This window comes from Moschus berezovskii, chromosome 10, assembly GCF_049115385.1.
Source record: "Moschus berezovskii isolate FMDL1 chromosome 10, NW_MosBer_1.0, whole genome shotgun sequence".
Lineage (NCBI taxonomy): Eukaryota > Metazoa > Chordata > Mammalia > Artiodactyla > Moschidae > Moschus > Moschus berezovskii.
This window is the reverse complement of record NC_142469.1, coordinates 108,838,876-108,865,876: the sequence shown is the minus strand read 5'-3', so window position 1 is coordinate 108,865,876 and position 27,001 is coordinate 108,838,876. Positions and strand designations below refer to the sequence as shown.

At 51.7% G+C, this 27,001-nt stretch overlaps 1 protein-coding gene and 1 long non-coding RNA gene across 2 annotated transcripts; both read left to right on the top strand.

Moving 5' to 3' along the window:
• The first annotated feature begins 6,125 nt into the window (after positions 1-6,125).
• LOC148776379 (uncharacterized) lies at positions 6,126-7,368 on the top strand. The gene is made up of 3 exons (XR_016038468.1): positions 6,126-6,460; positions 6,550-6,679; positions 7,221-7,368. It is a non-coding gene; the product is annotated as an uncharacterized LOC148776379 (long non-coding RNA).
• A 985-nt stretch (positions 7,369-8,353) lies between these two features.
• RNASET2 (ribonuclease T2) lies at positions 8,354-26,284 on the top strand. Its single transcript, XM_055433296.2, has 10 exons — positions 8,354-8,490; positions 8,643-8,805; positions 11,449-11,509; positions 12,977-13,032; positions 14,480-14,537; positions 17,099-17,169; positions 20,869-20,982; positions 22,409-22,457; positions 23,873-23,947; positions 24,649-26,284. Exons 2-10 carry the CDS (start codon positions 8,732-8,734, stop codon positions 24,829-24,831), a joined length of 741 nt encoding a protein of 246 aa, XP_055289271.2. The 5' UTR covers positions 8,354-8,490; positions 8,643-8,731; the 3' UTR covers positions 24,832-26,284.
• Positions 26,285-27,001: the final 717 nt, after the last annotated feature.

Below are 27,001 nucleotides of genomic sequence, written 5' to 3'. Positions count from 1 at the left end.
GTCTGCATCAGGAGGAGACCAGGGACAAAAGTGTCCCAGTTGCGGCCGCTGGGTCTGGTCCATTGGCAGGCAAGCTGGCCCCTGAGTACCTCGAGTACTTTTTTAGAAACCCAATTTTAACTGCATTTGGTCTTCATCGGCCCCAAATTTATCAATTCCTGCCAACATTCCCTGAGTAATATGTTCTGGGCCATGTCTGCCAAAGTATATTAGGTTTGAGACCGCGAGGGTTAACTCTCACATGCAAACTATTTGTAGCAGTGGGACAGTGTGAACAAGAACGAACAATCTCCCAAGCAGATTCTCGAGGAATCTGAAAATGATATCTTAAAGCCATAGCATTTTGATGGTGCAGTGAGTGAGAAGTTTGGGCCTCTTCAAAAGCAGAGGCCACTGTAATCTTGGTCAATGCATCTGCCAAATCATTGAAAGCATTTAAAGGGCCAGGCAGCCCAGAATGAGCTCGAATGTGGCCAATAAAAAATGGTCAGTTTCGCTTCCAAATTTGTTGCTGTAATTTAGTTAGTAAATGAAATATTGTGGTTTTACTTTTAGGCAGAACTGCAGTCTCAATATGTGGGAATAATCTGACTACATAATGAGAGTCAGAAAAAAGGTTGAAATCTTTTTCTGCAAACATGACAAAGGCTTCTATAACAGCTGTGAGTTCAGCTCTTGGAGCTGAAGTCTCCTGTGTTTGCAGAACCTTATGTTGATTTTTTGTAACTATAGAGGCTCTGCCATTAGCTGACCCGTCAGTAAAGGCTAGCTGAGCGCCTGGAATGGGGAGTTGTCTGCACCTAACAGGGAAGATAACCGGGTGTCTAGATATAAAATTTAACAAAACATGTGAGGATAAATGATGTAAAATTTGACCGAAATAGTTTTCTATAGCAATTTGCCAATCTTCTTCAAACATTAAAAGAGCATCAAGCTGTTCTTTGTTATATGGAATTGCAATCTCTGATGGCTCTTTACCAAATAGTTTAATGCTCCGCCTTCTTCCTTTTAATATCAAAGTAGCTATCAGCCCCGGATAAGAAGCCACTCTTTTTAAGAAGCCACTCTTTTTTGCTTGAGCAGGAAGATGGACCCATTCTAAGGGGCCGTTTTGCCATAAGACTCCCGTAGGTGCAATGGGGGTAGCTAAGCAAAGGAATTGCCAAGTGGCTGCTAAATCTATTTGTTTTACATAACTATTAGATAGGGCCTTTTTCACTGTAAGCAAGGCTTCTTGAGCCTCAGTAGTTAATTGCCTTTTCGAAGCTGGGTCGGGATCCCCGCACAAAATGTTAAAGAGAGGTTTTACCTCAGCAGTGGTTAATTTCAAGTAAGGCTGAATCCAGTTAATATCACCTAAAAGTCTTTGAAAGTCATTAAGAGTAACAAGATGATCTTTTCTTAATTGTAGTGGGGCATGAGTCACTGTTTCTGAATGTATAATCCTTCCTAAATAAGTTATGGGTGGGTTGGTTTGAATTTTTTCCGGGGCAATTTTTAAGCCTCTAGCTGATAACGCCTGAGTTAACTCTTGGAGGACAGTTTGTAAATGAGTTCTATCTGGATGAGCTATTAAAATATCATCCATATAATGAATCATATATACTTGCTCATATTTAGCCCTAATATCTTGTATAGCGGTATTAACAAATTTTTGACATAAGGTGGGGCTATTTTTCATTCCCTGAGGTAACACTTTCCATTGAAACCTCAAATAGGGCTGTTTAAAATTTTCTGACGGCAGGCTAAAAGCAAATCGCTTTTTATCCATGGCGTTTAAGGGAATAGTGAAAAAGCAGTCTTGTAAATCAATTACAATTGTATTATATCCCTTTGGAACAGCTACTGGGGAGGGGAGCCCCGGCTGTAAGGCCCCCATGTCCTCCATAGTGGCATTAATAGCCCTAAGATCTTGTAAAAGCCTCTCAAGGTGCGGATCAAACTGATCTCCGGGGCTAGAGAGAACTCTTCTCTGGGGAACTTTCAGCGGTGGTCTCTCGCCCCTATAAGGGGGGGGAGGCAAAGGGGGACGAGAATGTCCCACATATTTGGTCTCTAGTTTTAGAGAGCCTTTCTGATGTTTAGATTTTGAGGACAGTTTATTTGAGGGTTTTGTTTTTTTTTTTTAAGCTTTTAGGAGTATCAATAGCTAAAAGATATTCATCCTCATCAGAATGGTATTGATTTATTATCTTATCTAAATCTTCCTCATCTTGAGGAGGAGCAGAGGGTGAAACCTGTTCTTCTTTTTCATCCCCGCTTTCTGAATGACTATTGGTGTTCTTGGTGGCTTGATAACTAGGTATCCGTTCCATTCCGTCGCTCAGTCGTGTCCGACTCTTTGCGACCCCGTGGACTGTAGCCTACCAGGCTTCTCCGTCCATGGGATTCTCCAGGCAAGAATACTGGAGTGGGTTACCGTTTCCTTCTCCAGGGGATCTTCCCGACCCAGGGATCGAACCCGGGTCTCCCACATTGGAGGCAGACGCTTTAACCTCTGAGCCACCAGGGAAGCCCCTGATAACTAGGTATAACCTCTTTATTTCCACTACCTTTTTTAATGGGTGGTGGTTTAGATTCATGGGCAGGATCTAAAGCATCTCTGATTATATTCCATAAATAAAAGGTATTGGTGGGCACTTTTTCTGGACCCTGCTGAGTATAGTAAATTTTTAGCTGTTTTCCCACCTTTTCCCAGGTATCTAAATTAACAGTGCCCTCTTTCAGAAACCAAGAACACTGCTCCTGAACAAGAGTAATTTAGCTTTTTTGACCTTAATTCCTCTTTTGTTTAATAGTTGTAAAATGACTCCTATAAAGAGTTGTCATCATTTTGACTTACTGTTACCCATGTCTGAAGTTTTAGTCTCTTAAAGAAAGTGTAAACCCTTCCACTTTTACTCACCCTACCTATCTTATGCAGGGGGGTTCCGGAAACCCTAAGTGGGGTCCTAGCCGTCCCGAAAACTGGACAATGGGGGAGACTTACCCTCGGAAGCCTGGTTCGGGCGCCACTTATCGGGGTCCAGCCTCGATAAGGCCCAGGGTATCCTCGGGATGAACGGCGTCGGCGTCAGAGAGAGAGAGAGAGAAAGAAGAGAGAGACAGGGGCTGATGATTCCTTGGTTTACGCTGGAAACCAATAAAACCCCAGCACGGGGCTTGCTCTGTTTACGTAGGCCGCAGGCGCCCTCTCGAATCACTGGAGGCACCCCACCAGGGCACCCCCTCCAGTGAGTCTTAGAAGCCCAGGCAGATAAGTAAACTCAGAGGGCCCAGCGCTCCAAGGATCTCAACCAGAAAAAGGAGAATAGAGAAAAGGATGGAAAAAGAGAAAGAACGACACGGGGAGACCAAGCTTCAGTGAGCAAGGCCCAAAACTTTATTTTCCAGTGCTGCTTTTATACCCTAAGTTATGCGCATAAGAAACAAAGAAAGGGAGGTATAGATTCACACCAAAATCACGCGGGGTCAGCAGTCTTGACCCTTATCAGGATCAGGGCTCATTTTTGTATGTCTCGTGATATACAAAAGTTTTGGGTGGTTTACATCATCTTCTGGCCAGGTGGCCTGCTAACAGTTTATGGCCCTCTCTCCTAACAATAGGTTAGTTAGCAAGTAAAAGGCTTATATTCTTTTAAGGTGACTTTCCTAGAGTCAGGTGCTAGACACATAACAAAGTTACATTCCTATAAGGCACAGGTGTAGTGAGCTTCAAGAAAGGAATTTATTAACTTAAGATCTGATGTGGTTAAATCAAAGGCTACTACTTATATTCTCTATATGTGATTAATATATTTCCAAGGATACAATAGATAGAGGAAACTGCAGCAAGCATTGATTCAACAATGAAATCTTTTTTAGTACTACCCTAGTGATTTTAACTTCTTCAACAGATTCCTGTTGCTTTCTGTCCTTGCATGGCTGGGAGGCTATAAACAGTCACACTCATAGTTGTAAGAGCCCGGACAAACTTGTCATGCAAGTTAGAAAGCTATCAGAGGGGCTTGGATTGGAACACTCCTATTAAGCCGAGGAGAACTTTTAAACTACAGCTCTGAATTAATGTTTTCAGAGAAAGGTGGTTGGGGGGAAGCCCCTGTAAGTATTAGAGGACTTGGTAAGAGGCGTAAGATAGTAAAGCAGTCAGACTCCAGTTTTCTTTGGGGTAGATGCTCAGGTAAGTCCAGGGGGTTCCTCGAGCCCTGATTAGCCCTTGCCCGTCAGGCCTCTTCCCCAATTGACCTTTGCCATGGGTAGGATTTCCCTCGCTGGCTCCCGGCACTGACCTGCATACAGGTTCCTCAAGAGGCAGGTCAGGTGATCTGGTATTCCCATCTCCCTCAGAATTTTCCACAGTTTATTGTGATCCACACAGTCAAAGGCTTTGGCATAGTCAATGAAGCAGAAAGAGATGTTTTTTCTGGAACTCTCTTGCTTTTTCTATGATCCAGCGGATGTTGGCAATTTGATCTCTGGTGCCTCTGCCTTTTCTAAAACCTGCTTGAACATCTGGGAGTTCACGGTTCACATATTGCTGAAGCCTGGCTTAGAGAATTTTGAGCATGACTTTACTAGTGTGGGAGATGAGTGCAATTGTGCGGTAGTTTGAGCATTCTTTGGCATTGCCTTTCTTTGGGATTGGAATGAAGACTGACCTTTTCCAGTCCTGTGGCCACTGCTGAGTTTTCCAAATTTGCTGTCATATTGAGTGCAGCACTTTCACAGCATCATCTTTCAAGATTTTAAATAGCCCAACTGGAATTCCATCACCTCCACTAGCTTTGTTCGTAGTGTTGCTCTCTAAGGCCCACTTGACTTCACATTCCGGGATGTCTGGCTCTAGGTCAGTAATCACACCACTGTGATTATCTTGGTGGTGAAGATCTTTTTTGTACAGTTCTTCTGTGTATTCTTGTCACCTCTTCTTAATATCTTCTCCTTTTGTTAGGTCCATACCATTTCTGTCCTTTATCGAGCCCATCTTCCAGATAAGAAGAGTCACCAGGCACCGGCGCCTTGATCCTTCTGATGTAGGCTAAATGGGGACAGAAATTCCTGCTCTCACTGGGAAAATGGAACTGGGATGAAAATCAGGGAAGACAAGCCCTAAACTCCTTCCCCAGTGACTGTTCGCCCCTTCTTTGTATATCCCTTATAACTGGCTTCCTAAGAAGCCCCTCCTCACCTGCCTGCCTGCTCTCCATCTGAGAATGTGTCCTTGCTTAAATAAACTCTCATGTTACTTTCTTAACCCCTCTGCTTTGTCTCCGAATTCTTCCATGATGCAGAAAGAATCTCAAATGCACTGGTAAGGCACGCAAGTGAGGGGCTGAGCCCTCGGCTTCCTGGTCTACATACCTGGGCGTGGGGTGGGGAGGGGTGGACGGGAAGCTCGAAGGAGCTGCAGGGAGCCCTGCTGAGAAGGAGCCATGTGAGGGAGTGGCAAGTCGCCGGTGGCGACGCTGAATCTCGTCTAAGCCTGTGGCCCTGGAGCACAGCACAGGCTAAAAGTCTCCCTGCCCCGCGTGTTCCGGAAAACAGCTCACTGCGAGGATTCAGATTTGTTTCCTAGATACCCCCGTTCCCCCAACTTAACTGGGACAAGGCCAGACAGGGACCCTCCGAATTCCTGTTCTTGGCCTCACCTTAGTTCTCTCACTGGTCATTGGGAACAGGAAGCTTATTAACCAAACTTATTTCAGCTTCTCTGCTCCCGAATCCCAGGGACGGGGGAGCCTGGTGGGCTTCCGTCTCTGGGGTCGCACAGAGTCGGACACGACTGAAGCGACTTGGCAGCAGCAGCAGCAGCAGCAGCAGCTTTCTTCAGCCTCACCCAGAGCAGGTAGGCATCCCTCTCCTGAGCTCAGGCACCTCCAGGAAAAACATTCTCTGACCGCCTCACCTACGAAGCCACCCTCTCAGCCCACTGCCCACTGGTTTCTAACTGTGTTTACTCCTCTCTGTAAAGAAACCTCTCTTGCCCAACCTTGGAGAAGCTTGCAGTTCCTCAAGTCAGCGCTTTTTCCTATTACTAGACTTCCTCCCCGCTCACCCCCCATCGCCTGCAGGTTCCTCAAGAATAAAATTCTGTCTAAATCAGATTCTCTTCTTATCCAGCTGTGGTCAGGAAAGGCCTCCCCGAGGAGCAGAGACTTACACAGATGGACTGTGGTTTGAGTGAGAACTAGGAATTATGGGATGCAGGTTTGTTTTAAGAAACAGATCTTTTTAGCCTAAAAGAGAAGCAGGAAGACAGAATTGTGTGGTTTGCTTAGGTTGTTTAGAAGAGGTGGTTAAAGGAGCCCAGAAAATGTAAGAAGTTGGAGAAATGCAGGAGACCAGAAAGACACGACACTGCTTCAGACCACAGAGGAGCCCATGCTTTTCCCCCCACAGATGCTGTTTGTCAAGCACCTACTGTTTGTCATCTACTGTGCCAGGCAGTGGGGACTCAGTGGTAAGTAAACTAGATATGGGTGTTGACTTGCAATCCACAGGGAAAGCCAGACATGAGTAGAGTAATCACGCGTGTCCTGTTTCAAACAGTGGTGAGTGCTCTGTGGGTGAGTGGCAGGCAGCAGGACACATTGCCCCGCACCTAGACCGTCAAGCCAACATCACTGCGGATGCTGATGCAGCCATGAGATTAAAAGACGCTCACTCCTCGGAAGGAAAGGTATGACCCACCTAGACCGCATATTAGAAAGCAGAGACATTACTTTGCCAACAAAGGTCCATCTAGTCAAGGCTATGGTTTTTCCAGTGGTCATGTATGGATATGAGTTGGACTCTAAAGAAAGCTGAGTGCAGAAGAATTGATGCTTTTGAACTGTGGTGCTGGAGAAAACTCTTGAGAGTCCCTTGGACTGCAAGGAGATCCAACCAGTCCATCCTAAACGAGATCAGTCCTGGGTGTTCATTGGAAGGCCTGATGCTAAATCTGAAGCTCCAATACTTTGGCCACCTCATGCGAAGAGCTGACTCATTTGAAAAGACCCTGATGCTAGGAGGGATTGGGTGCAGGAGGAGAAGGGGATGACAGAGGATGAGATGGCTGGATGGCGTCACTGACTTGATGGACATGAGTTTGAGTGAACTCTGGGAGTTGGTGGTGGACAGGGAGGCCTGGTGTGCTGTGATTCATGGGGTCACAAAGAGTCAGATAAGACTGAGCGACTGAACTGAACTGAACTTCCCTTTATTCTGCACTCCCTCAGTTCCTTGGTGACTGCTTGAATTTACCCTTTGGAGCTGAGGGAAGGTCTAGGAGGCTGGAGCTTTAGCTACAAGCAAGAAATGGGGGACACGGAAACGCTATTGTGGTGGGAGGGCCTCCTGTGGCCTCGCTTGGTTGGACCACTTCCTGGCAGCAGAGTGGACAAAGAGGAATGGAGCCACAGAGGACCAGGAGCCCAGGCACTGCCGGCCGTTAGGAGGCCACTGGCCATCTTTGAGGATGTGGACCCTGAGGACACAGGGGAAGGATTGTCGACTAAAGGCCTGAGCTGCAGGTGGCAGAGGCGGGAAGGTCATCATCTGGGAGTCAGCTGCCTCCTCCACCGCCTCCCTGCCTGCCTGCTCCCTCCTCCTCCCAGGGACTGGAGCACTGCCTTGTGGATCTTCACTTCCCAGGTTCTTAGGACTAAGGACACTGGTTGGCTGGTGGTAGGTGCAAGGTCACAGCCTTGATTTTCTATTTGTCTGATCTCAAGGAAGGCTGATGGGACCATCAGATCCTGGTGGCAGGCTTAGCTCCGAAGGTCCTGCTGTTCCGTGTCCCAGAAGAGTTGTAAATGGTGGAGATCATGGGAATGGGGCAGAGACAAACGGAATCGAATGGGGTGCCCTGTTTGGTCTTGGCGCTGGACAGGCAGGACTGTCTGGGGGTCAGGGGCTGCCCCTAAGGGGCCCTGTGGTGGGGAGGACACTCGACACGAGTCTCTCCGCCTGCCTGGGTTCCCAGGGTCCCAGCTCCTTAAATAAAACCCAGCCTCGAGGGAGCAGCCTTCTCCCGGCCCTTTCCTGCGGCCCCACGGCGCTGTCTCCGCACGCCTGTCGCACACCTTGAAGGACTGGCCACTGGGCCCCGAAAGCCCCGGCTCCCGGGCAGCTCGACGAGGAGCCGGGGCTCCCAGGACATCAGAGAAGGTGGCTTTCAAGTCGATCTCCCGGGTCTCGGCCGAAGGCTGGCAGGAACCAGTTCGAAAGTGAAGTGCAGTCAAAGAGCCTAAGGGGAAGACGGACAGGCCGGGGGCGGGGCGTGTCCTCCGGAAGGGGCGTGGCGTCGGGCTTCTCCAGGGCTTCTCGCCTGCCCGGCGCCCGCCGGTCCCCCAGGGGCGTGGCCTGAACGGGGGCGTGTCCCTGCCGGGGGCGTGTCCCGGGAGGGGGCGTGGCGTTGGCGTCTGGGCGGAAAGGCGCGGGTCGAGGCTGGGGCAGCGGGAGTCGCGGTGCGAGAGGACCGGCCGCCGTGTGCGCCTGGCAGACCTGGTGAGGCGGCAGGGCCCCGGGGTTCCGGGGAGCCCACTGCGTGGCGGGGACCTGGGCTCCCGGGCCTCCGGGCCTGCGCGGGGCGCGCGGGGGTGGGCGGGGGTCAGCCGCGCTGCTCGCGGTCCGCTCAGCGCCGTCTGTTCTTGTTTCAGGGGAGCGCAGGGCCTGGCGCCGGACGCGGCCTCGCGGCCTCGGGAGACTGAGCCTTGGCGACGCCGTGGGGTCCTCCCCGGTGCGGAGGATGACTTCCGCGGCCTTCCTGGGCGCCCTGTGCCTGGCGCTGAGCTGCTTGGGCGGCGCGCGCGGGCTCCGGAGGTGAGCCGCCGGAGGGGCGCGGGTCTGCGGGGAATCGGGGGTGGACCCGGGCGCCGGAACTTGCGAGCGGCTCTAGGGGCGGCGCGCGCGCGCATTCCGTCCAGGGTCGGTGCGATCCTGGTGAAGTGGTCGCGGTTCCTCTTTCCTAGTTTCTTTCTCTCGCCCTCCCTCCTCTCCCCCTCGTTCCCTCTTTGCGTTCTTTCCTTTGCAGCTGACGAGTTAGGGGTAAACAGGGGCTCTGGGAGAGGATTCGCATTATACTTCTGTAGGAGCCTGGTGGGCTGCAGTCCGTGGGGTCGCTAAGGGTCGGACACGACTGAGCGACTTCACTTTCACTTTTCACTTTCACACATTGGAGAAGGAAATGGCAACCCACTCCAGTGTTCTTGCCTGGAGAATCCCAGGGACGGGGGAGCCTGGTGGGCTGCCGTCTATGGGGTCACACAGAGTCAGACACGACTGAAGTGACTTAGCAGCAGCAGCAGCAGCAGAGGAAACAGAGATCCGAGAACCAGATTTGAATTTTCTTCTATTTTATTTGGGAAATGATCTTGTTAGTAGAAGCAGTTCATACTTCACTTGTAGGCGTGGGAAAAGTTCAGTTTTCCTTTTTCATGAACCATCGTTGTTGTTTTATCATTTGTTTTAAAAGGTAACATTAAATTTCAATTTTCCCAGAAAGTGTTCTTTTCTGAAAACGGGCTGCATTAGATAACTTAGCATTGCCCTCAAGTTAAGGGCGTATTTCCAGAGAGGTAGTGTGGTGTGCGGATTGAGTGTGAACTGCTAGCTCAGATCCAGATGTGTGATCCAGAGCCCTCCGCCACCAAGATCGTTTAACCCGAAGTCCCCAGAGTGACGGCGCCTACCTCCTAGCTCCGATGCCAGGGGGCATTAAAGTACAGAACGTGCTCCAAGCCATGCCTGGCCTACAGTGATCAATGCAGCAGGCCCCCTCCATGGGGATCTATCTCTACAAGTTGTGAACTTCCAAAGATGCAAACGTGTGTTCACATGTCCAGTTATGTAACTTAATGCACGTGTCTAGCGTACTTGTCATGCGCAACTGAAATAACTGGCGAGCAAGGCAGGGGTTCGAGGGCGTGAGGGTGACTCAGCGCCCGAGGGCCTCACGGGTCAGCAGGGCTTTCCCAGGCCCTCTGCCTCTGCTCGGGAGGCCTTTCTCTCGGCAGCACAGTCAGCATCTCCACTGATTTGCGAGGCTCTTTCTCTTACACTCACAGCACTCTTTATCCTGGGTGGTGTGTGGTTATTGTGTTACAGATGTTGAGTGCTGAGATTTATTGTAAACTCCATGCTGTTGGTCTAGGTTTCCTGGCCTCTGCCTACTCTTCCAGCCTTGTGAAATAAGGTTTTCATACCTAAGGAAAAAAAGCACTTCTAATGCTTCTCCCAGCACTAATGCCCACGCATTCTTTCTTCTCTTGTACTGAGCATTTGCTCCTTAGTTCAGTCTGAGAAAAGTTTTCACATATTGTGAATTCTCTGCTTAGTAAACAGTACTCAATTATTTACAAAACTGTTATGTAAGAACTTATTTCTGTTTGGCTTTTGCTTCTTCTAAAATTTCACCTATCCTAATAAAATAAAATTTCATCTATCCTGAATGACATGCCTGCTTGAGTTATATGCCCTGTTGCTGCTGATGTTTTCCATCTGGAAAGTGAGTGTTTTCACAAGCCAGCCTTTCTGCCCCCATCTCTGCGTGTGCCAAGCCTTGCCAGCCTGATGGGAGGGCTTCTGCTGAGGGGTGTGTGAATGCTGCTCCTCAGTCCCTTATGGAATGTCTCAGGGTCAGATGGGTTTCATGGGGACACTGGAGAAGTCCTTAGGCTCCCATGTCGCGAATCCTACAGAGAACAATACCCCAGTGCCTGGGGTGGTGCCAAGCCCTGTGCTGCTCTGGCTGCTGTTCTGCGACCTGATGAGCTGTAGGGACCGTTGTGTTTCCAGGCTTGTGGGTGTCACACGTGCTTCTCAGGGCTCATGGGTCTGTGTCTGCCCCGCCTGAGCCTCTGGGGAGAAAAGGACTTTCTGAGCAGTCCTTCACTGCAGAGCCTTCCCGGCTGCCTGGTCCAGAATCCCAATCCCTGCCTGCCAGGCTTCCCAGGTGGCCCGGTGGTAAACAGTCTTCCTGCCAGTGCGGGAGGTACAAGAGACGTGGGTTTGATCCCTGGGTCGGGAAGATCCCCTGGAGAAGGAAATGGCAACCCACTCCAGCTTTCTTGCCTGGAGAATCCCATGGACAGAGGAACCTGGCAGGTGACAGTCCTTGGGGTCGCAGAGTCGGACACGACTGAGCACGCAGCGCGCACCCCAGCGGACAGGCCTGTCCCCCTCCTTAGTTACAGTCGTTCGCACCCGTCCCCGGGCCATGCCGCTGTGTTTTCTCAGTCCCCACAGTCATCGTCTCCCTCACGGACTGGTGCGCTGCAAGAGAGTACAGGTTCGGTCCTCCCAGTGACCCCCTCTCCGCCCACAGCAGCGCCTGGGGACCCGGACCCTTCCCCGAAGCAGCAGCCCCTGGCCTGCAGCCGGCACTCAGTGTTTATTGAATGATCGATGGATGAACTAATTTTTCTGTAACTCGAGTTACAGAGTAAGCCCCTTGTCTTTTTGCAGTGATGACCATGAGTGGAGCAAACTAATCATGGTTCACCACTGGCCTGCGACCGTGTGCCAGGTGAGTTCTGCGGGGACCAGGGACACCCACGGAGAGGAGGTCCCATGCAGGCTCCTCCCCGGTGCCTCTCACTGACCAAGCCCCCGGCGTGCCCGCCCCTCGAGGCTGAGCCCTCCCAGGCTGAGACCATGCCTCCAGGAGGTCTTGCATGAGGGGCCAGGGGCCCTGCCCTGAGAGCCAGGTGGGTGTCACAGGTGCCAGAGCAGGTCTGTCCTCTTCTCAGGGCCCCTTGGGCTCATGCCCCCTTGGAAAGCTGCACCTTGACCCCAGTTCCCCCCCACCGAAGCCTCATCCAATACTCTGGGTGAAGAGCTGGGGTAGAAAAGCCCCTGTTGGCACTTGGCTTTGCCATCCCCTGCCTCGCGCCACAGGAAAGCCTGCCTGCTTTGGACTGTGTTTCCTTGGGGAGGGAGCAGGGCACTGGTGGCCATCCCACCCTCTGCCCCCAAGTCTGAGCCTCCTGACGTCAGACATAGCCGTCACCTGAACCAGGCCTGCCCTCATTTCCAGACCAACATACAGAGAAGCGCCTCCTCACATCAGAAGGGGCTGGAGTGGGAGGGCTTGCTGGAGAGCCAAATGCCTCAGCAGACCCAGCGTGTGCTGTTCCCTCACTAGTTCATGGTGGGCACTGGGCCCAGGTTCTGACCACTGCCTGATAGTTGAGCTGTATTTCTTAATGGTTATTTACTTCGGAAAAGGTCCGTTTTAGCGAACCAATTTGGAGTTTCCTGTAAAGTGTTACCCTGAAGATTTTTAACTCCGCGAGTTAATGACTTTCCTCTCATCTTGCGTGTTTGGCCCCAGACTCTCAGTACTGTTATTGCAGTGTTGTGTTTGAGCCTGGTGCCTGCACAGATGTGAGTGTGACTGGCTGCCACGTCAGCCTCTGGTTCTCAGTTTTTGATTGTATGACAAGAAAATTATTCATGGATAAGTGTCTTGCCTGGAAAATCCCATGGGCGGAGGAGCCTGGTAGACTGCAGTCCATGGGGTCGCTAAGAGTCAGACACAATTGAGCAGCTTCACTTTCAGTTTTCACTTGCATGCTTTGGAGAAGGAAATGGCAACCCACTCCAGTGTTCTTGCCTGGAGAATCCCAGGGACGGAGGAGCCTGGTGGGCTGCCGTCTATGGGGTCGCACAGAGTTGGACACAACTGAAGCGACTTAGCAGCAGCAGCAGCATGAGTGCATCCATCAGATCGACTTAATTTTCAAGCATATAAAGAAAACAAAAATTGCTGTTAAATTCTGTTTTCCAGATTTTTGGTTCCACCTTTTCAAATAAAACATCCAGCCCCCGCCCCATGTGGTACCCTCATGAACATTGCTTATTGTAAATTACCGCAGAATTTACTTTGTGTTAGGCCTGGTTTGGATTTCATTGATGTTTGTCGAAAGAAAGGAAGATTGCTGAGTGTATTTAATAAACAAGAAACCACTTGTCTCCTGTCTTTTCTTCATAGGAAGCTGGGAACCACTGCAAAGACCCTCCGAATTACTGGACGATACACGGATTATGGCAAGTACTTCCTGCATTTAAAACTTCAGCAGCCCCGGAAGCTGGCTAACCTGGGGTTCTGGCTTCACTCTGTCCAGACATGTATTCTGGTGATTTCTGTTAGGAGTTTACTCAGCAGGCCAGAAGCTTGTTGAGAAATATCTTTAGTCTTTCTAACATGACCTGCCTTCTGCTGTCCTTGAGTTCTGTTTTGGTAGAACGGTAACAGTCTAGTTTAAATATGCATTTAAGGGTTCTGGGTACACTTTCGATCACTGAATTTTAATTTTCTCATTTTCTTCTTTTGGAGCCAGTAAGTAACCGCATGAGAATAAGTGTGTGTGTGTTATACGCGTGTGGTTCGTGTCTATAGTTTACATATTTCACAGACGCCCAAATTCTTTCTTCCGGTTTTGCCCACAGTTTGTTTCGTTTGTTTTTTGTGGCGTGTGCGTGTATTCATGATGTTAAACTGTGTGCGTCCGTTTGTCGGAGGGATGGACCGGGTCTCCTCCTCCCTCGAGAGGCGGCAGTCCTGGCTCCGGCCGGCCCTGGTGTCCCTCGGGGCGGGGTCAGGGGAAAGCTGGTTAAACAGGGGCCTGAGGGCCACGCCTCACCGCACCTCTGGTTTCCTGTGACTTCACTGGTGGCCTCGGCCGCCCTCTAGCTGGAGGGACGGCACCCAGCTCTGTGGGGAACGGGGCTCGTCGCGGGGGCTGGGCCAGGCTTGTCCACCCTGCAGAAAGCAGGTTTGGTCCCTCGTGATCTAAGCCGCACGTGGAGGTGGAGCGTTGAGCTGTCCAGAATTGGACGCATGAGGACAGAATCACATGCGCAAGTGGAGGGACACGTGCTCTGTGCTAGAACATTCCAGCAGCCAACCTTGAGTCGTCAGCAGGCACGTCCTGAGCACGACACGTACCTTGTATTAATGATCCTCTTGCTGTTCTCATGCTATGCTTGTTGAATGGAGATTTGCAAGTAACTCAAAAAGTGTTGGTTGCTCATTCGTGTCCGACTCTTTGCAACCCTGTGGACCGTAGCCTGCCAGGCTCCTCTGTTCATAGGATTCTCCAGGCAAGAATACTGGAGTGGGTTGCCATGGCCTTCTCCAGGGTATCTTCCCAATCCAGGGATCGAACCTGGGTCTCTTGCATTGCAGACAGACTCATCACAGAACCACCAGGGAAGTGCTGGAACCTGGCCAGACATCTCCACCCACCCAGCTCTGGGTCGCCCCCTACTGGGCTGTCTGTTTGCTTCCTGTGCTGGAAAGCCTGTTTGTGCTGTGCCTGAAGTTTTGAACTGCTTTCCGCTTTGAAGGGAACTCCAGTAGTGCCTTCTTGTGCCCACGTGTGACTCACTCCCTTTTGTTCTCTCCAGACAGCAGCTCAGTGTTTTCTCATGCCATTTGGAACCAGCCCGACCAAGACTAACTTCTCTTGATTTTTTCATCTCTCATTTCAAGGCCCGATAAGAGTGAAGCATGCAACCGATCCTGGCCCTTTGACCCGCAGGAGATCAAGGTACTGACTTTAATAATGTTCCCGCTGCAGAGTCTCCCAAACGATTCGCTTCTCCTCTCGGTGTGCCCTCAAAGCTGTGTTTACAGCGTGTTCTCCAGTGTTTATTGGTATCTAAAGCAGCCCCACGGATTAAGTATGGTCTGTGTTTCAGTAAGTCCCCTGCCCTGGGCCCGATGGGCTGCAGCGACTGTGTGAGGGGCGGCCGGGGTGAGCAGGCCGGCCCTGGCTCTAGCTCGTGGCCCATGGTTCCTAGTCTGAGACCCCTGTCCGCTGGGCATGAGCTCAGGCATTGTGTACCGCCCTGGCTTGCAGGAGTGCCATGGCCCCCTTTCTGGCTGTGGGTGGGTTTCTCAGCGGGGCCAGTGAGCAGGGAAGAGGGGATGGGTCTTTCCAGGACAAAGACTTGTATTGCAGAGTAACTTTGGGCGCTGAGGTTACGAGAGCTAGTAGCAGACAGACACACACACACCCACACACTCTCACACACACACACACCCACACACACACACTCACACACACACACTCTAACACACACACATACTCTAACACACACACACAAACACACACAGACACACACACACACACACAGACACACACACACTCTAACACATATGCACATGTGAGTGCAGCTTCCCACAGACACACACACCCACACACACTCACACACACACTCTAACACACACACACTCTAACACACACACTCACACACAGACTCACACACACTCACACACACACTCTAACACATATGCACATGACACACACACACACTCACACACACACTCTAACACACACACACACTCACACACACACTCTAACACACACACACACTCTAACACACACACACTCACACACACACACAGACTCACACACACAGACTCACACACACACACTCTAACACATATGCACATGACACACACACACACACTCTAACACACACACACACTCACACACTAACACATATGCACATGACACACACACACACACTCTAACACACACACACACTCACACACTAACACATATGCACATGACACACACACACACACTCTAACACACACACTCACACACTAACACATATGCACATGACACACACACTCACACACACACACACTCACACACACACACTCTAACACATATGCACATGTGAGTGCAGCTTCCCACAGACACAGACACACACACACCCTCACACACACACACAGTCTAACACACACACACCCACACACTCACACACACACACTCACACACACACTCTAACACACACACACTCTAACACACACTCTAACACACACACACTCACACACACACTCTAACACAAATGCACATGTGAGTGCAGCTTCCCACACACTCACACTCACACACTCTAACACATATGCACATGTGAGTGCAGCTCCCCCACACACACACACACTCACACACACACACACTCTAACACATATGCACATGTGAGTGCAGCTTCCCACAGACACACACACTCACACACACACACACATACTCTAACATATATGCACATGTGAGTGCAGCTTCCCACAGACACACACACTCACACACACACTCACACACACACACACACTCACACACACACTCACTCACTCTAACACATATGCACATGTGAGTGCAGCTTCCCACAGGGTGCTGACGGTGCCTTGTGTGTGATGGTCAGCTGTCAGGGACTTGTGACTTCATACCTGGACCTGCTGGACAGGGTCTGCGAGTTCCTGAGACCTCTCTGAAAACGTGGGGCAGACTTGGGATTTGCCAGAATTATGGGCCCTTCCCAGGACTGCATGGCCCCCAGAAGGACGAGGTATTCGTGTCCAAACCAGTTACTGGTTCTCGTGGCAGCAGTGCATCGGGCACTGTGCCGGGGGCCAGGGCAGAACCAGGTGTGGTCTCCGGCCCAGCCTGCCTGCAGCTGGGAGCCAGGACAGACGTGCCGTCTGGGTGCCTAGAGGGGAGGGTAGTCAGAGCTAAGGACAGTAGTCCTGGGCCCGGCTTTCCTGAGGAGGTAGTGGTGAGCTGGGATCCAGCTTAACCAGAGACAGGAGAGGCAGCAGCGTGTGCAAAGGCCCTAGGGTAGGACAGAGCTTTGGAGGAAGCCAGTGTGGCTGGGGGTGAGCCCTGGGCCTGGGCAGTGTTCCTCAGAATCCTGTGTGCTGGTTAAGGCTTGTGTGTCTCAGTGAAGATGCAGACATAGTCGTTGGAAACATTCAAACTGGAGAGAGAAGGAAGCCAGTGTCATAGTTTGATATTTTGATACTTCGTGTTTTTTTTTTTTAATGCTGAATAATTCTCCGCTGTGTGGGTAGACAGGATTTGTCTGGCCACTTACCCGTCAGAGCTTGTATTTTCACAGACGCTTTCACGATTCCCCAGACTTCACTTTTAGGTGTGTCTTAAGAAACACGTCATGCAAAATAAACTGAGTCATTTTACTCACCTGAGTGTTATTAACTCACAGAGCTCAGTTTTTTTTTTTTTAATGTGTTCGTTTATCAGATCTGCCTTCTAGCTTTGAGTTGTCAAGCCTTACGTGGATCTGTTATTATTGCTGTCTTTACACGTAGGACCTTTTGCCAGACATGAAGATGTACTGGCCTGATCTGCTCCATCCGTCCAACTTCAGCCTCCAATTCTGGTGAGTCTGAGTTCCCGGGCCCGTCATGGGCCCCAGAGCCCAGGTGTGAGGTGGGGCCGCGGGAGCAGGGGTGACGGAGAGCCTGGCTCCTGAGGCCGTGGAGCTGGAGCGGCCTTGGGTGTGCTGCGCCCTCTTTGGAGCAGTCCTCCAGTGGATTAAAAAGTGAGGGCAAGGGGAAGTGACTTTGTAAACTTGCTTTTTAATCCATTGTATCTTTCATCGTGTGTGTGCGAGGTCACTTCTATTGTGTCTGACTCTTTGTGACTCTATGGACTGTAGCCCGCCAGGCTCCTCTGTCCATGGGATTCTCCAGGCAAGAATACTGGAGTGGGTTGCTGTGCCCTCCTCCAGGGGATCTTCTGGACCCAGAGGTTAAACCTGGGTCTCCTGCATTGGCAGGTGGATTCTTTATCACTGATGCCGCCTGGGAAGCCCTCCCTCACTGCAGGATGGCAGTTTATAATTCGTGTCACAGTGAATCAGGTTTTGGCCAAAGTGAGTCACTTAACTTGGAAGTATATTTGTGTAGACTCTTCAGGAGGAGTTAAATTTGGAGAAAAGCTTTTTGAAACAAAGCAGAGTGACAGTGACACTTGTCCTCCTGGTTCGTGGGTGTTCGGTTTGTGAGTTCACTCGAGGATGTGTGGCTGGGAGGTGGTTCACTCACGGCTCTGGGTCTGGAGGCTGTAAAAGTTTGGGAGACGAATAGTCCACATTTCCAGTGCTGGTTCTGAGTAACCTGAGGTCTGGAAAGTGGTGAGTTGAAATAGTGAAAAACAATAAAAAAGACTTGCAGCACTTCATGGTTTACTTAAAACTAGAAACTCTTTAGGACTAAGTAAACGGAATAGATTTCAGCAGTCAGAATATTCCAGATTGAATCAGTCAGGTTTTTGCCAAAGCTTAAAAATATACCACTAAACAAACACAAAGCATCTCCCCAGGTGGCCCAGTGATAAAGAATCTGCCTGCCAATGCAGGAAGAAAAAGAGACACAGGTTTGATCCCTGGGTCAGGAAGATCCCTTGGAGGAGGGCATGGCAACCCACTCCAGTATTCCTGCCTGGAGAATCCCATGGACAGAGGAGCCTGGTGGGCTACAGTCATGAGGTCACAAAGAGTCAGACACAACTGAGCAACTGCACACACACACACACACACACACACACACACAAAGATGGCCTTCGGTGGGTTGAGTCCTTCAACGTCTGATGAGATGGTGTGGGCAGAACACACACTCGGCTTTGTGTTCTGATAAGGGCAAAATGATTCGCCTTTCAGGTTGGTGCTTAAATGACACACTTAGAAACTTGTTCTAAACGAAAAAGGTGGCGTTCATGCCTTTGGACGTGGAGATGGTGCTCACGTGGCTGGGCGCTTACCGGCTCCCTGGTTATTGCCCGTGGGTGGCTGTTGCCCAGGTCGCCTTGCTATCTTGGATAAAGTGTCCGTGGAGGTGTCCCGGCCTCTCCTGTCCTTAAGGGGGAGGCTCATGTCAGAAAACTTTTCTCTTTAATCTCAAAAGGGAATCACGTATGCAAAGGAGAGGGTCCTGGTATCGCTTGGTGCTCAAGATAGTTCCCTAAGATTAAATCTGTTAACAAAACCAGCCATCCTGAAAAATACTGTGTACACGACACTCTGGAAAATAGGGATGTTACTGGTTTCTGATTCTTGTAAGAGAAAGAAGGGCTTCCCAGGAAGTTAAGTGGTAAAGAATCAGCCTGGTAATGCACGAGACGTGGTTTCAACCCCTGGGTTGGGAAGATCCCCTGGAGGAGGAAATGGCAGCCCACTCCAGTATTCTTGCCCTGGAGAATCCCATGGACAGAGGAGCCTGGTGGGCTCCCGTCCGTGGGGTTGCAAAGAGTTGGACACGGCTGAGCATCTCAACAACAGGAAGAAGCGTGAGCGCATGGCCATCTCTAACATCTGTGAGCTAACTCGCTCCAGGAACAACAGTGGGTGTTTCTTGACTGTTACATGCCAGGAGCTGTTTGGGCGTGTGTGACTGCTTCTGCCCCTGACCTCTCCAGCTCCTTCTGTGGGAGATTCTAGAACGACTGTCCCTGATGTGCAGAAACTGAGGCCCCCGTAATTCAGTTTCACGTTCAGCTAGTTGAAGAGTCTCCTTTTTCTAATTCATAGAATTTAGAGAGTTAAGAAATAATTCACCATGGGTGCTATTGTAGATGAAGAAGGTTGATTATTCAGCTATTTTTAATCTGTCCTCATGGTTTTCTTGTGGCTCAGCTCATAAAGAATCTGCCTACAATGCAGGAGACCCTGGTTTGATTCCTGGGTCAGGAAGGTCTGCTGGAGAAGGGATACCCACTCCAGTGTTCTTGCCTGGAGAATTCCGTGGACTGTATAGTCCATGGGGTCGTAAAGAGTCAGACATGACTGCGCGACTTTCTCTTTTCTCTTTCATGGTTTCCCGGGTCTGGGGGACGGGTAGCTCACAGCCATTGCCCTCACTCAGGACTGCTCCCTGGCGGTGCTGCCGAAGGGTCAGCGCACATTTAGGTTGTGCTTCTGTGAGGCTGCCTGTGGGCGCCTTCTGAGTGCTTGAATGACTGTCTTTATTAAATCTTCGTGAATTAGTCGTTGATAAAGCCGATGCCCATTTGGTTTTTCCATGCTAAACCATGGTTAGCTTCTGAATAGACAAGTTGTCGATCATTCTAAAGGCGGGTGTAACCCATGTTTGGCAGTTGATTGGTTGGCAGCGTGGGGCGTGGGAAGGCCCCGAGCCTGGGTTGAGGCAGGCTGGGGTCGCCTGGCTGGGCGGCTGTGAAGCCGGGCTGCTCATTGGCCCATATGAGCCTCAGTCTCCCCACTTCTAAACCAGCAATTACATTTTCACTTTGCAGTTGTGAGACTCAAGTGAAGAATGGGTGAATATTCTGCAAAGCTTTGTTGCGTGCACATGTGTTCAGTCGTGTCCAACTCTTTTGACCCCGTGGCCTGTAGCCTACCTGTCCTCTGTCCATGGGACTCTCCAGGCAAGAGTACTGGAGCGGGTCACCAGTTCCTTCTCCAGGGGATCTTCCCGACCCAGGGGTCGAGCCCACGTCTCCTGCATTGGGAGCTGGATTCTTTGCCTCTGAGCCACCTGGTCTCGCCTCCGATAGAGCGTGAGCAGTTAGTATGGTAGCGGTGTCTTTCTTCCTGCAGATCGCCGCTTGTTTGTGGGCACGTGGCTGGGCTGTTGCTTCCGTGCATTGTCTCTGGATGATGCCGATGCTGCTCTCCGCGCTGGGAACCGGCTCAGGCCGTCTTGGTGACGTGTGAGCCTGCCTTTTCTCGCCAGTGGCTGAGGCATGGCTGTCCAGCCGCGCCCGTCAAGTCCCCTGCTGTCCAGCCGGGGCTCCCCGGGAGGACACCCAGAGCCGCGTCATCCTGTGACGGCTGAACGACGGCGTTCGCGTCTTTCTCAGCTGGGTTTGTTGTTAATCTCAGAAGCGACTTGGAGCTGCCTGGCGGAGAAAGGCTTGAAGGAAACTGACGAGGGCTGGTGGTGCTCGACGGGGCCTGGGGCCTGTGCTGAGATGAGGACGTCTGTCCTTCCCGCTTTGTGAAAATGACAGTCTGCCTCCTGCCTGGATGCCCTGCACAAGGAGCCGTGCAGGTGGTTTATTGGGAGGTGGTGTCATTACCTTTTAACCAGAGGTTTTTTTTTTTAACACAACCCTACAGGAGCCATGAGTGGAAAAAGCATGGGACCTGTGCTGCCCAGCTGGACACCCTCAATTCCCAGAGGAAGTACTTCAACAAGAGTCTGGATCTGTATAAGGAGCTGGCCCTGACCAGGTGGGAGACCCTGGCCTGTAGCCTTGCCTCCCGCACCCCACTCTCCCAAGTCACCGCACACCCACACCCTGGTCCTGGGGGTGAGCAGGGCCGCGAGTTGCCCGGCGCAGCGTCTCTGATTCGGGTACCATCGTCCTGAGAACTGGGCAGCAGAGTCATCCTGAGAAACACACACCTCCTCCCACAGGCCTTTCCAGACCTCTGGGGGCCTGACTGCGTGGCGCAGACTCAGAGACTCGAGGGGTTCATCACGCACGTCCTGGAAGAAGTTGCCCATGTGGGAGACCCCGGGCACCTCCCTCTTATCAGACTCTGGGGAGGAAGGCGCCACTTGCTCACCAGCACAGACCTCATGGTCCTGGTTCAAAAGCAGCGTGAGTCCAGCCAATTCTGCAGCCCAGGTTTCATTGAACCCAGCAGGAAAAGGAGAATACGTGGTTACGCTGAAAGTTTTAAGGTCAAATATTTGAATAATTCGTCCATTCAGCCAACAACTACTTACTAAGACCCTCCTGGTTACCCTTCCTGAATCTGCGTGGCAGAGTTGCTGAATTCTGGGATCCCTGGAGCATCAACCAGGGCCACGGGGGTTGACAGGCTGAGTCTTGTTCTCCCCGGAGTACCTGGGGCCTGCCCAGGAAAGGTGCTCCTGCCCACCGAATGTCTGATAGAGACTGTCTAGAACAGCTGTGGAGAGGTCAGATAGCCTCCCGGCTCCTCCAAGGAGAATCTGAAGTCTCACTGCTCACAAAATTAAACCTAAGGAGTCAAAACACACCCTTTCTATTTTCCTCTATGTTATAAACCACTGGGCTTCCCAGGTGGCACAGTGGCAGGGGACCCACCTGCCAATGCAGGATACATAAGAGATGGAGGTTCAATCCCTTGGTCAGGAAGATCTGGAGGAAAGCATGGCAGGCCACTCCAGTAGTATTGCCGGGACAATCTCATGGACAGAGGAGCCTGGAGGGCTACAGTCCATGGGGTCACAAAGAGCAGGTTGGAACCACGTGCTTTAGAAAGTGATTCAAGGCGTTGAATGTATTTTAAAGATTGATCTAATCTGGGGTTGTTAGGATAAGCCTAGAATCCAGACTCAGCTGCTAGCTGTCCTTCAGGACAGGAATGGCAGGTAGGTGGTTACGTGGTGCCTACTCCAGTGGGTGGCAGCCACCCGGACCAGTGCAGAGAGGTTCCGGTGCTGGAAAGGGGCCCAGATGGGACACTCGTGTGCCCACGGAAAGGGAGGCAGGAGGCCTGGGCGCCACCCCTTTGTTGCCTGTGTCAGCAGTTATGGCCCCAGGTAGTGAAACTGCACCCTGCCCTTTAAGGTGATCTTCACTTTTACTGTGAAATACGATAGCAACAAGAAAGGAAATCGGACCTTCGTTATACAGCTTTTTTGTTTGTTTGTTTTAAATTTTAGCGTGCTCCAAAAGTTGGGGATAGAACCATCTACCGATCGCTACTACCAGGTAAGTCTTGCTTCTGGGTTTTTATCAAATGTGTATCCCCTAACTGGGGATGCCAGGCCACGACCAGGTGTCACTTCAGCCGTGAGCTCTACTCTGGTTTCAAAGAACCCACACCAGCCCCTCCCACTCGACTATTACGTTTCTAAATAAATTTCATAAAATTTTTTTTTCTCTTTATATTTTGTGTAAACTCAAGGCTACTTTGATTTTGGAGCAGGTTCGTGGTTTCGTAGTGAGGAGTGTGTTCCAGGCTCTTAAGAAGCCGGTATTAATAGAATGTGCAGTTGGACAGCACAGTTCTATGAGCCTGGAGAAGAAAATGAAGACATTTTTATGAGGAAATTGTGCTTTGTTTCATGATTAAAAGTGTGGAAATTGGAACCCGGCAGAGCCTGTTGGCAGGTGGCCGGTACAGAAGGGCTCACCCTGGTGTGAGCGCAGTTGCGGGTGGACAGCCTGGTCCCCAGACAGCGGTCACCACCCGCACGGGCCTGAAGCCTCTGCTCTCCGGCCCTTTACAGCGTGAGTCAGCCGACTCCCGCTCTGGAGACAGTTTTTGTATTTGTTCCGTGTATGAGTGTAAAAACACCCGAAAGTCACTTTACGGCGTGAGTCAGCCGACTCCCGCTCTGGAGACAGTTTTTGTGTTTGTTCCGTATATGGGTGTAAAAACACCCGAAAGTCACTGTCCAGCAGTTCTGAGTTCCGGTGCCTCGGTGGGTCCCGAACCCTCAGTCTGGTGACCAGGTGTGACTAAGTCAGCACTTGTGTCTCCCTCAATGGATCCGCCGTTTTCCTCCGTCCGTGGAGAGTAGGGGTGGGCAGGGCAGTGCTCTTCTGGAGGGATTACAAGCTGCCCTCTGTTCATCCGCCCAGGAGGCAGGGTATTTGCAGGCCCCTTCAGTGTCACCTGGACTCACATTTAAGTGGTTAAGCGAAATTTTCTTGCCCAGAATGTGATGTTCAGAGAGCAGACTTCAATTCCAAGCCAGAGCAACAGCCACAGCGCGTGTTTTCCGAGCTTCTCTGTGCTGGAGGCACGAGGCAGGGCGTCAGCACAGGCAGGGCCTGGCTTCCCATCTCCTGGCAGGAGAGTTTCTGCTTTTGTACCCGGCATGCAGGTCCTGGATTAGGGCCGAGAGGAGAAGGGAGACCCCCGTAGCGCCGCTTGTGTAGACTCTGGTCTGGAGGGGGTCCTATGGGGCTGCTCTGTCTCCTTCAGGGCCCGGGGCCAGGGCGGTACATCCCCAGCGTCTCCGAGGTGTGTCCATGAGCCAGGGGCGCTCTGGGGAGAGCACACTGCTGTCGGATGCTTGCATCCACGCGAGTGTAAACCAGTGTCACTTCTGACCATGACAGAGCTATTCGTTCCCTCTGTTGACGTTTCCTTTCTAATGCAGTTTATCCGATTTCAGATGTCAGACATCAGAGATGCGCTTGTCAGCGTGTACAAAGTCGTGCCCAAAGTCCAGTGTCTTCTGCTAGAGAAGGTCGGATATACTACGCTCTGTCATCCCCTCTGTCTCTACCAAGAAGAGCCGTGCAGTCTTCTGAGAGCTCGTGCTCCCCGTGGAGTTGCCAGGGGCAGAGTTGTGTGGGGAGGGGTGAGGGGGGAGGGTGGGGCAGGTGTACAAATGTGTGTGTGCATGTGTGTGCGTGCTTTGAAATAACAGGCTGTTGTTTGGCACCGTGCTGGGCGGGCTGGTGTTGGGCAGCTTCTCCCTAGCAGGGAGGCTCCTGCTCCGGAAGGCGGCGAGGCAGGGATGGGGCCCTGTGGGCTTATGCAGTGGTCACAGTAGTCCTCTCGGCTGTTGTCCGCTCAGCTTCCAGATGGGTTGTCGTTTCCTCTGTCAGCTGCTGAAGTCTTAAATTCGTTTAGCGATAGGGTGCCGTGTGCCTGTTGATTGATTGTGATGCAGATGTGGTATGTGTGGGTCTGCACACACCTTGTCCAAATGTACACCTCTAAGCTGAAAGTGGGGTCTCCTCCCCGGCCACATCTAGGCTGGCTCAGGGGCAGGGCTGGAGGTGACCACAGCTGCCCCTCTGGGCCCTGGCCCCAGTTCAGCGCTGGAGCAGGGTTCCCGCTCCTGGATCCTGGATCCTAGGTCCAGAGCTCCCTCTTCTGTCTTCTTTGAACCGCCGTGATGGTCCAACCTGCATTCTGAAGCATCTTTACTCTTCCCTTCAGGGCCAGGAGGTGCAGCTCCTCGGGCAGATGGAGCTGTGCTTCTCCAAGGACCTGCAGCTGCAGAACTGCTCACATGCTGTGGAGCCAGTGGCCCGCAGGCAGGAAGCCTGGCCAAACCTGGGCCTGCATGTTTGTGAGGACGGCCCAGTCCTATACCCTCCACTCAATGAGACCAAACTCTGATGCCGCGGTTTGTAAATCTCCACTTTGAAACGCAAGAGGAATTGATAGACCACTGATTTTTAAAAAGCAACTCACGGCCACCTTAACCTGAGCCTCTTCTGTTTGTCCTGCTTTGCACCTCGTGTCTGGGGGTTGAGTTTTGTGGTCCATGGAAAGATGGGGTGAGCAGGGGGTACACCGAAAGGGAGGGAATATCCCTGCCTCTTGGCTGCCCTGTGATTGGAGTGAAGCTCTGGTTTCCTTTTTCTCTCCTTTGGCAATCTCTGCGACCTCCTTGGAAAATAAGGCAGGCCCACTTGGAGCCTGGGCTGATGGTGCAGACTCAAGAGAACTCACCCCTGTGTCTCTCAGCTCTGAGGGCATATAGGGGGCTGTCAGGACCAGTCCTCAAGCAGGAGCCCAGGCTGCAAACGGATGAGGGGGTGGTGCTGGAGGGAGTCTCTGCCTCGGGCCTCAGGGCTGTTGGCTCCTGTTCTGTGGTCACCCCCCACCTTGGGGGGCTGGTGTGGATGGCCCAGTGTCCCCTGAGGGCCCTGGTGCTGGCAGGCGAGATGCTCTGTGTGTGCGTGGTGGTGGGGAGTCTGGGCATGTGCCTAGTGCCAGCCTACACCCCTACAGCATAGGTGCCCGCTCCCTGCAGACTGGAAGTCCCACAGGGCAGGCAGTCTAGCAGCTCCCCCTTCCTCTCTGGGAAGGCGGCATTGGTCCTTGGGCGCCGGGACTGAGGGGGCCCCCAGGGGTGGGTCCGTGTCCCTGGAGGTGGGGCCCTCTCGGCGATGAAGCGCATCCAGGCTCAGGTGGCTCTGAAGACAGACACTCAGCGAGGGGCGAAGCTTTGTCCAGAGGGAGCCGAGCGGCGTGTCAGGAGTCTGAGTCAGATGTTGGCCCCTCTCTTTCCCCAAGGGAGGGAGGGACCACCCTGCTCGCCATGTCCAGGCTGGGGCCACACACGGCCTCTGTGGGGCTCCCCTGCACCCCGGGTTTACACGCACCGCGGTCTGCCCACCTCTGTCTCCTGAGTTTCCCTGCTGCCCGGCGGCCAAGGGCATCTGCTTCTCCCTCTGCTCAGTTGCATCTGGCTCTTCAGAGAAAGGGATGGAGAAAAACGTGACCGAGGTTTCATCTGTGCCCAGGCCAGCTGACACCTCCTCCAGCAGGGGCCTCACTGGGGCGACCCTCTGTCCCCTGGAGAGACATTCAAAAGGTGGCTGTTGTTTCTTCTGACTCATTTTGCAAATACATGGCTCAAGGCTAGGGTTTCTACTTCATTATTTCCAGATGAGCTGGTAAATTTAAATAAAGCTTCATATTTGAATTGAATTTATTTTATAGCTTTGGAGAATCAAGAAAAGCAGTGGTCTGCTGATACTCCTCAGACACCAGTCTTTCTAAAATCTGCCTGCGTGCTTTTTAAATAGGCTATAATTTTTAAAATAAAATATGTCTATTATTATACAGTCTGAGCATTTCTTGAGGCTAGGCTGAAGCTTGAGCAGGATGGTGTAACAGGGCAGCTGAAGAGGGAAATGAAGCGAATGTCGACGGTCGTAAGATTTCGATGTGGACTGAGTGGGCTGAACCAGGAGCAGGCTTCGCAAGTCCCAACAGGGTCATTGTCCAGTCCGTGCTCGGGGCTTTTCATGAACATTTCTGTGTGGCCGCGAGCACAGGATCAGCAGTGATGACATGGCTGATAACCTGAGTCCAGTCCGTAAGGATCAGGCAACGGGTGACCCGAGAAGAATGGCAGTCTGTTCAGAGCCCGAAGCCCGGAGAAGGAGCCAGGGTCTGCCGGGAAGGCGTTGCTGAATACAATTTTGACCGAGGACCTGAAGGAAATGAGGCTGCAATCCATGGAGGAAGAATCTTCCTGGTGATGGAAGCAGCCAGAGCAGAGGCCCAGGGCAGCAGTAGGCCTGTGTGAGAACGGCCGGAAGGCGGCTGTGAGAGGCCCACGGGCACTGAGTAGCGGCTGTGTGCAGGGCCTCGTGGTTTGCCTCCACCTGTAAACGCAAGACTTATTTCTGTGCTGCTGGAGTCCCCAGAGCATCCGGAGGGGCGTTAGCTCCAAACCAATGTTCTCCAGCCATCGTGTGAATAAAGGATCAGACTAATGAGGGAAGATTTGCGTGTGTGTCCTCGACCTCTGCGGAGCACGTCAGCTTGCATC

Excerpts from the sequence above, each read along its gene's own strand:
- RNASET2 (XM_055433296.2), top strand. The coding sequence starts at position 8,732 with ATGACTTCCGCGGCCTTCCTGGGCGCCCTGTGCCTGGCGCTGAGCTGC. Across the intron at positions 11,510-12,976 it reads GGCCTGCGACCGTGTGCCAG|GAAGCTGGGAACCACTGCAA; the intron begins GTGAGTTCTGCG and ends TTTTCTTCATAG. Across the intron at positions 17,170-20,868 it reads AACTTCAGCCTCCAATTCTG|GAGCCATGAGTGGAAAAAGC; the intron begins GTGAGTCTGAGT and ends ACAACCCTACAG.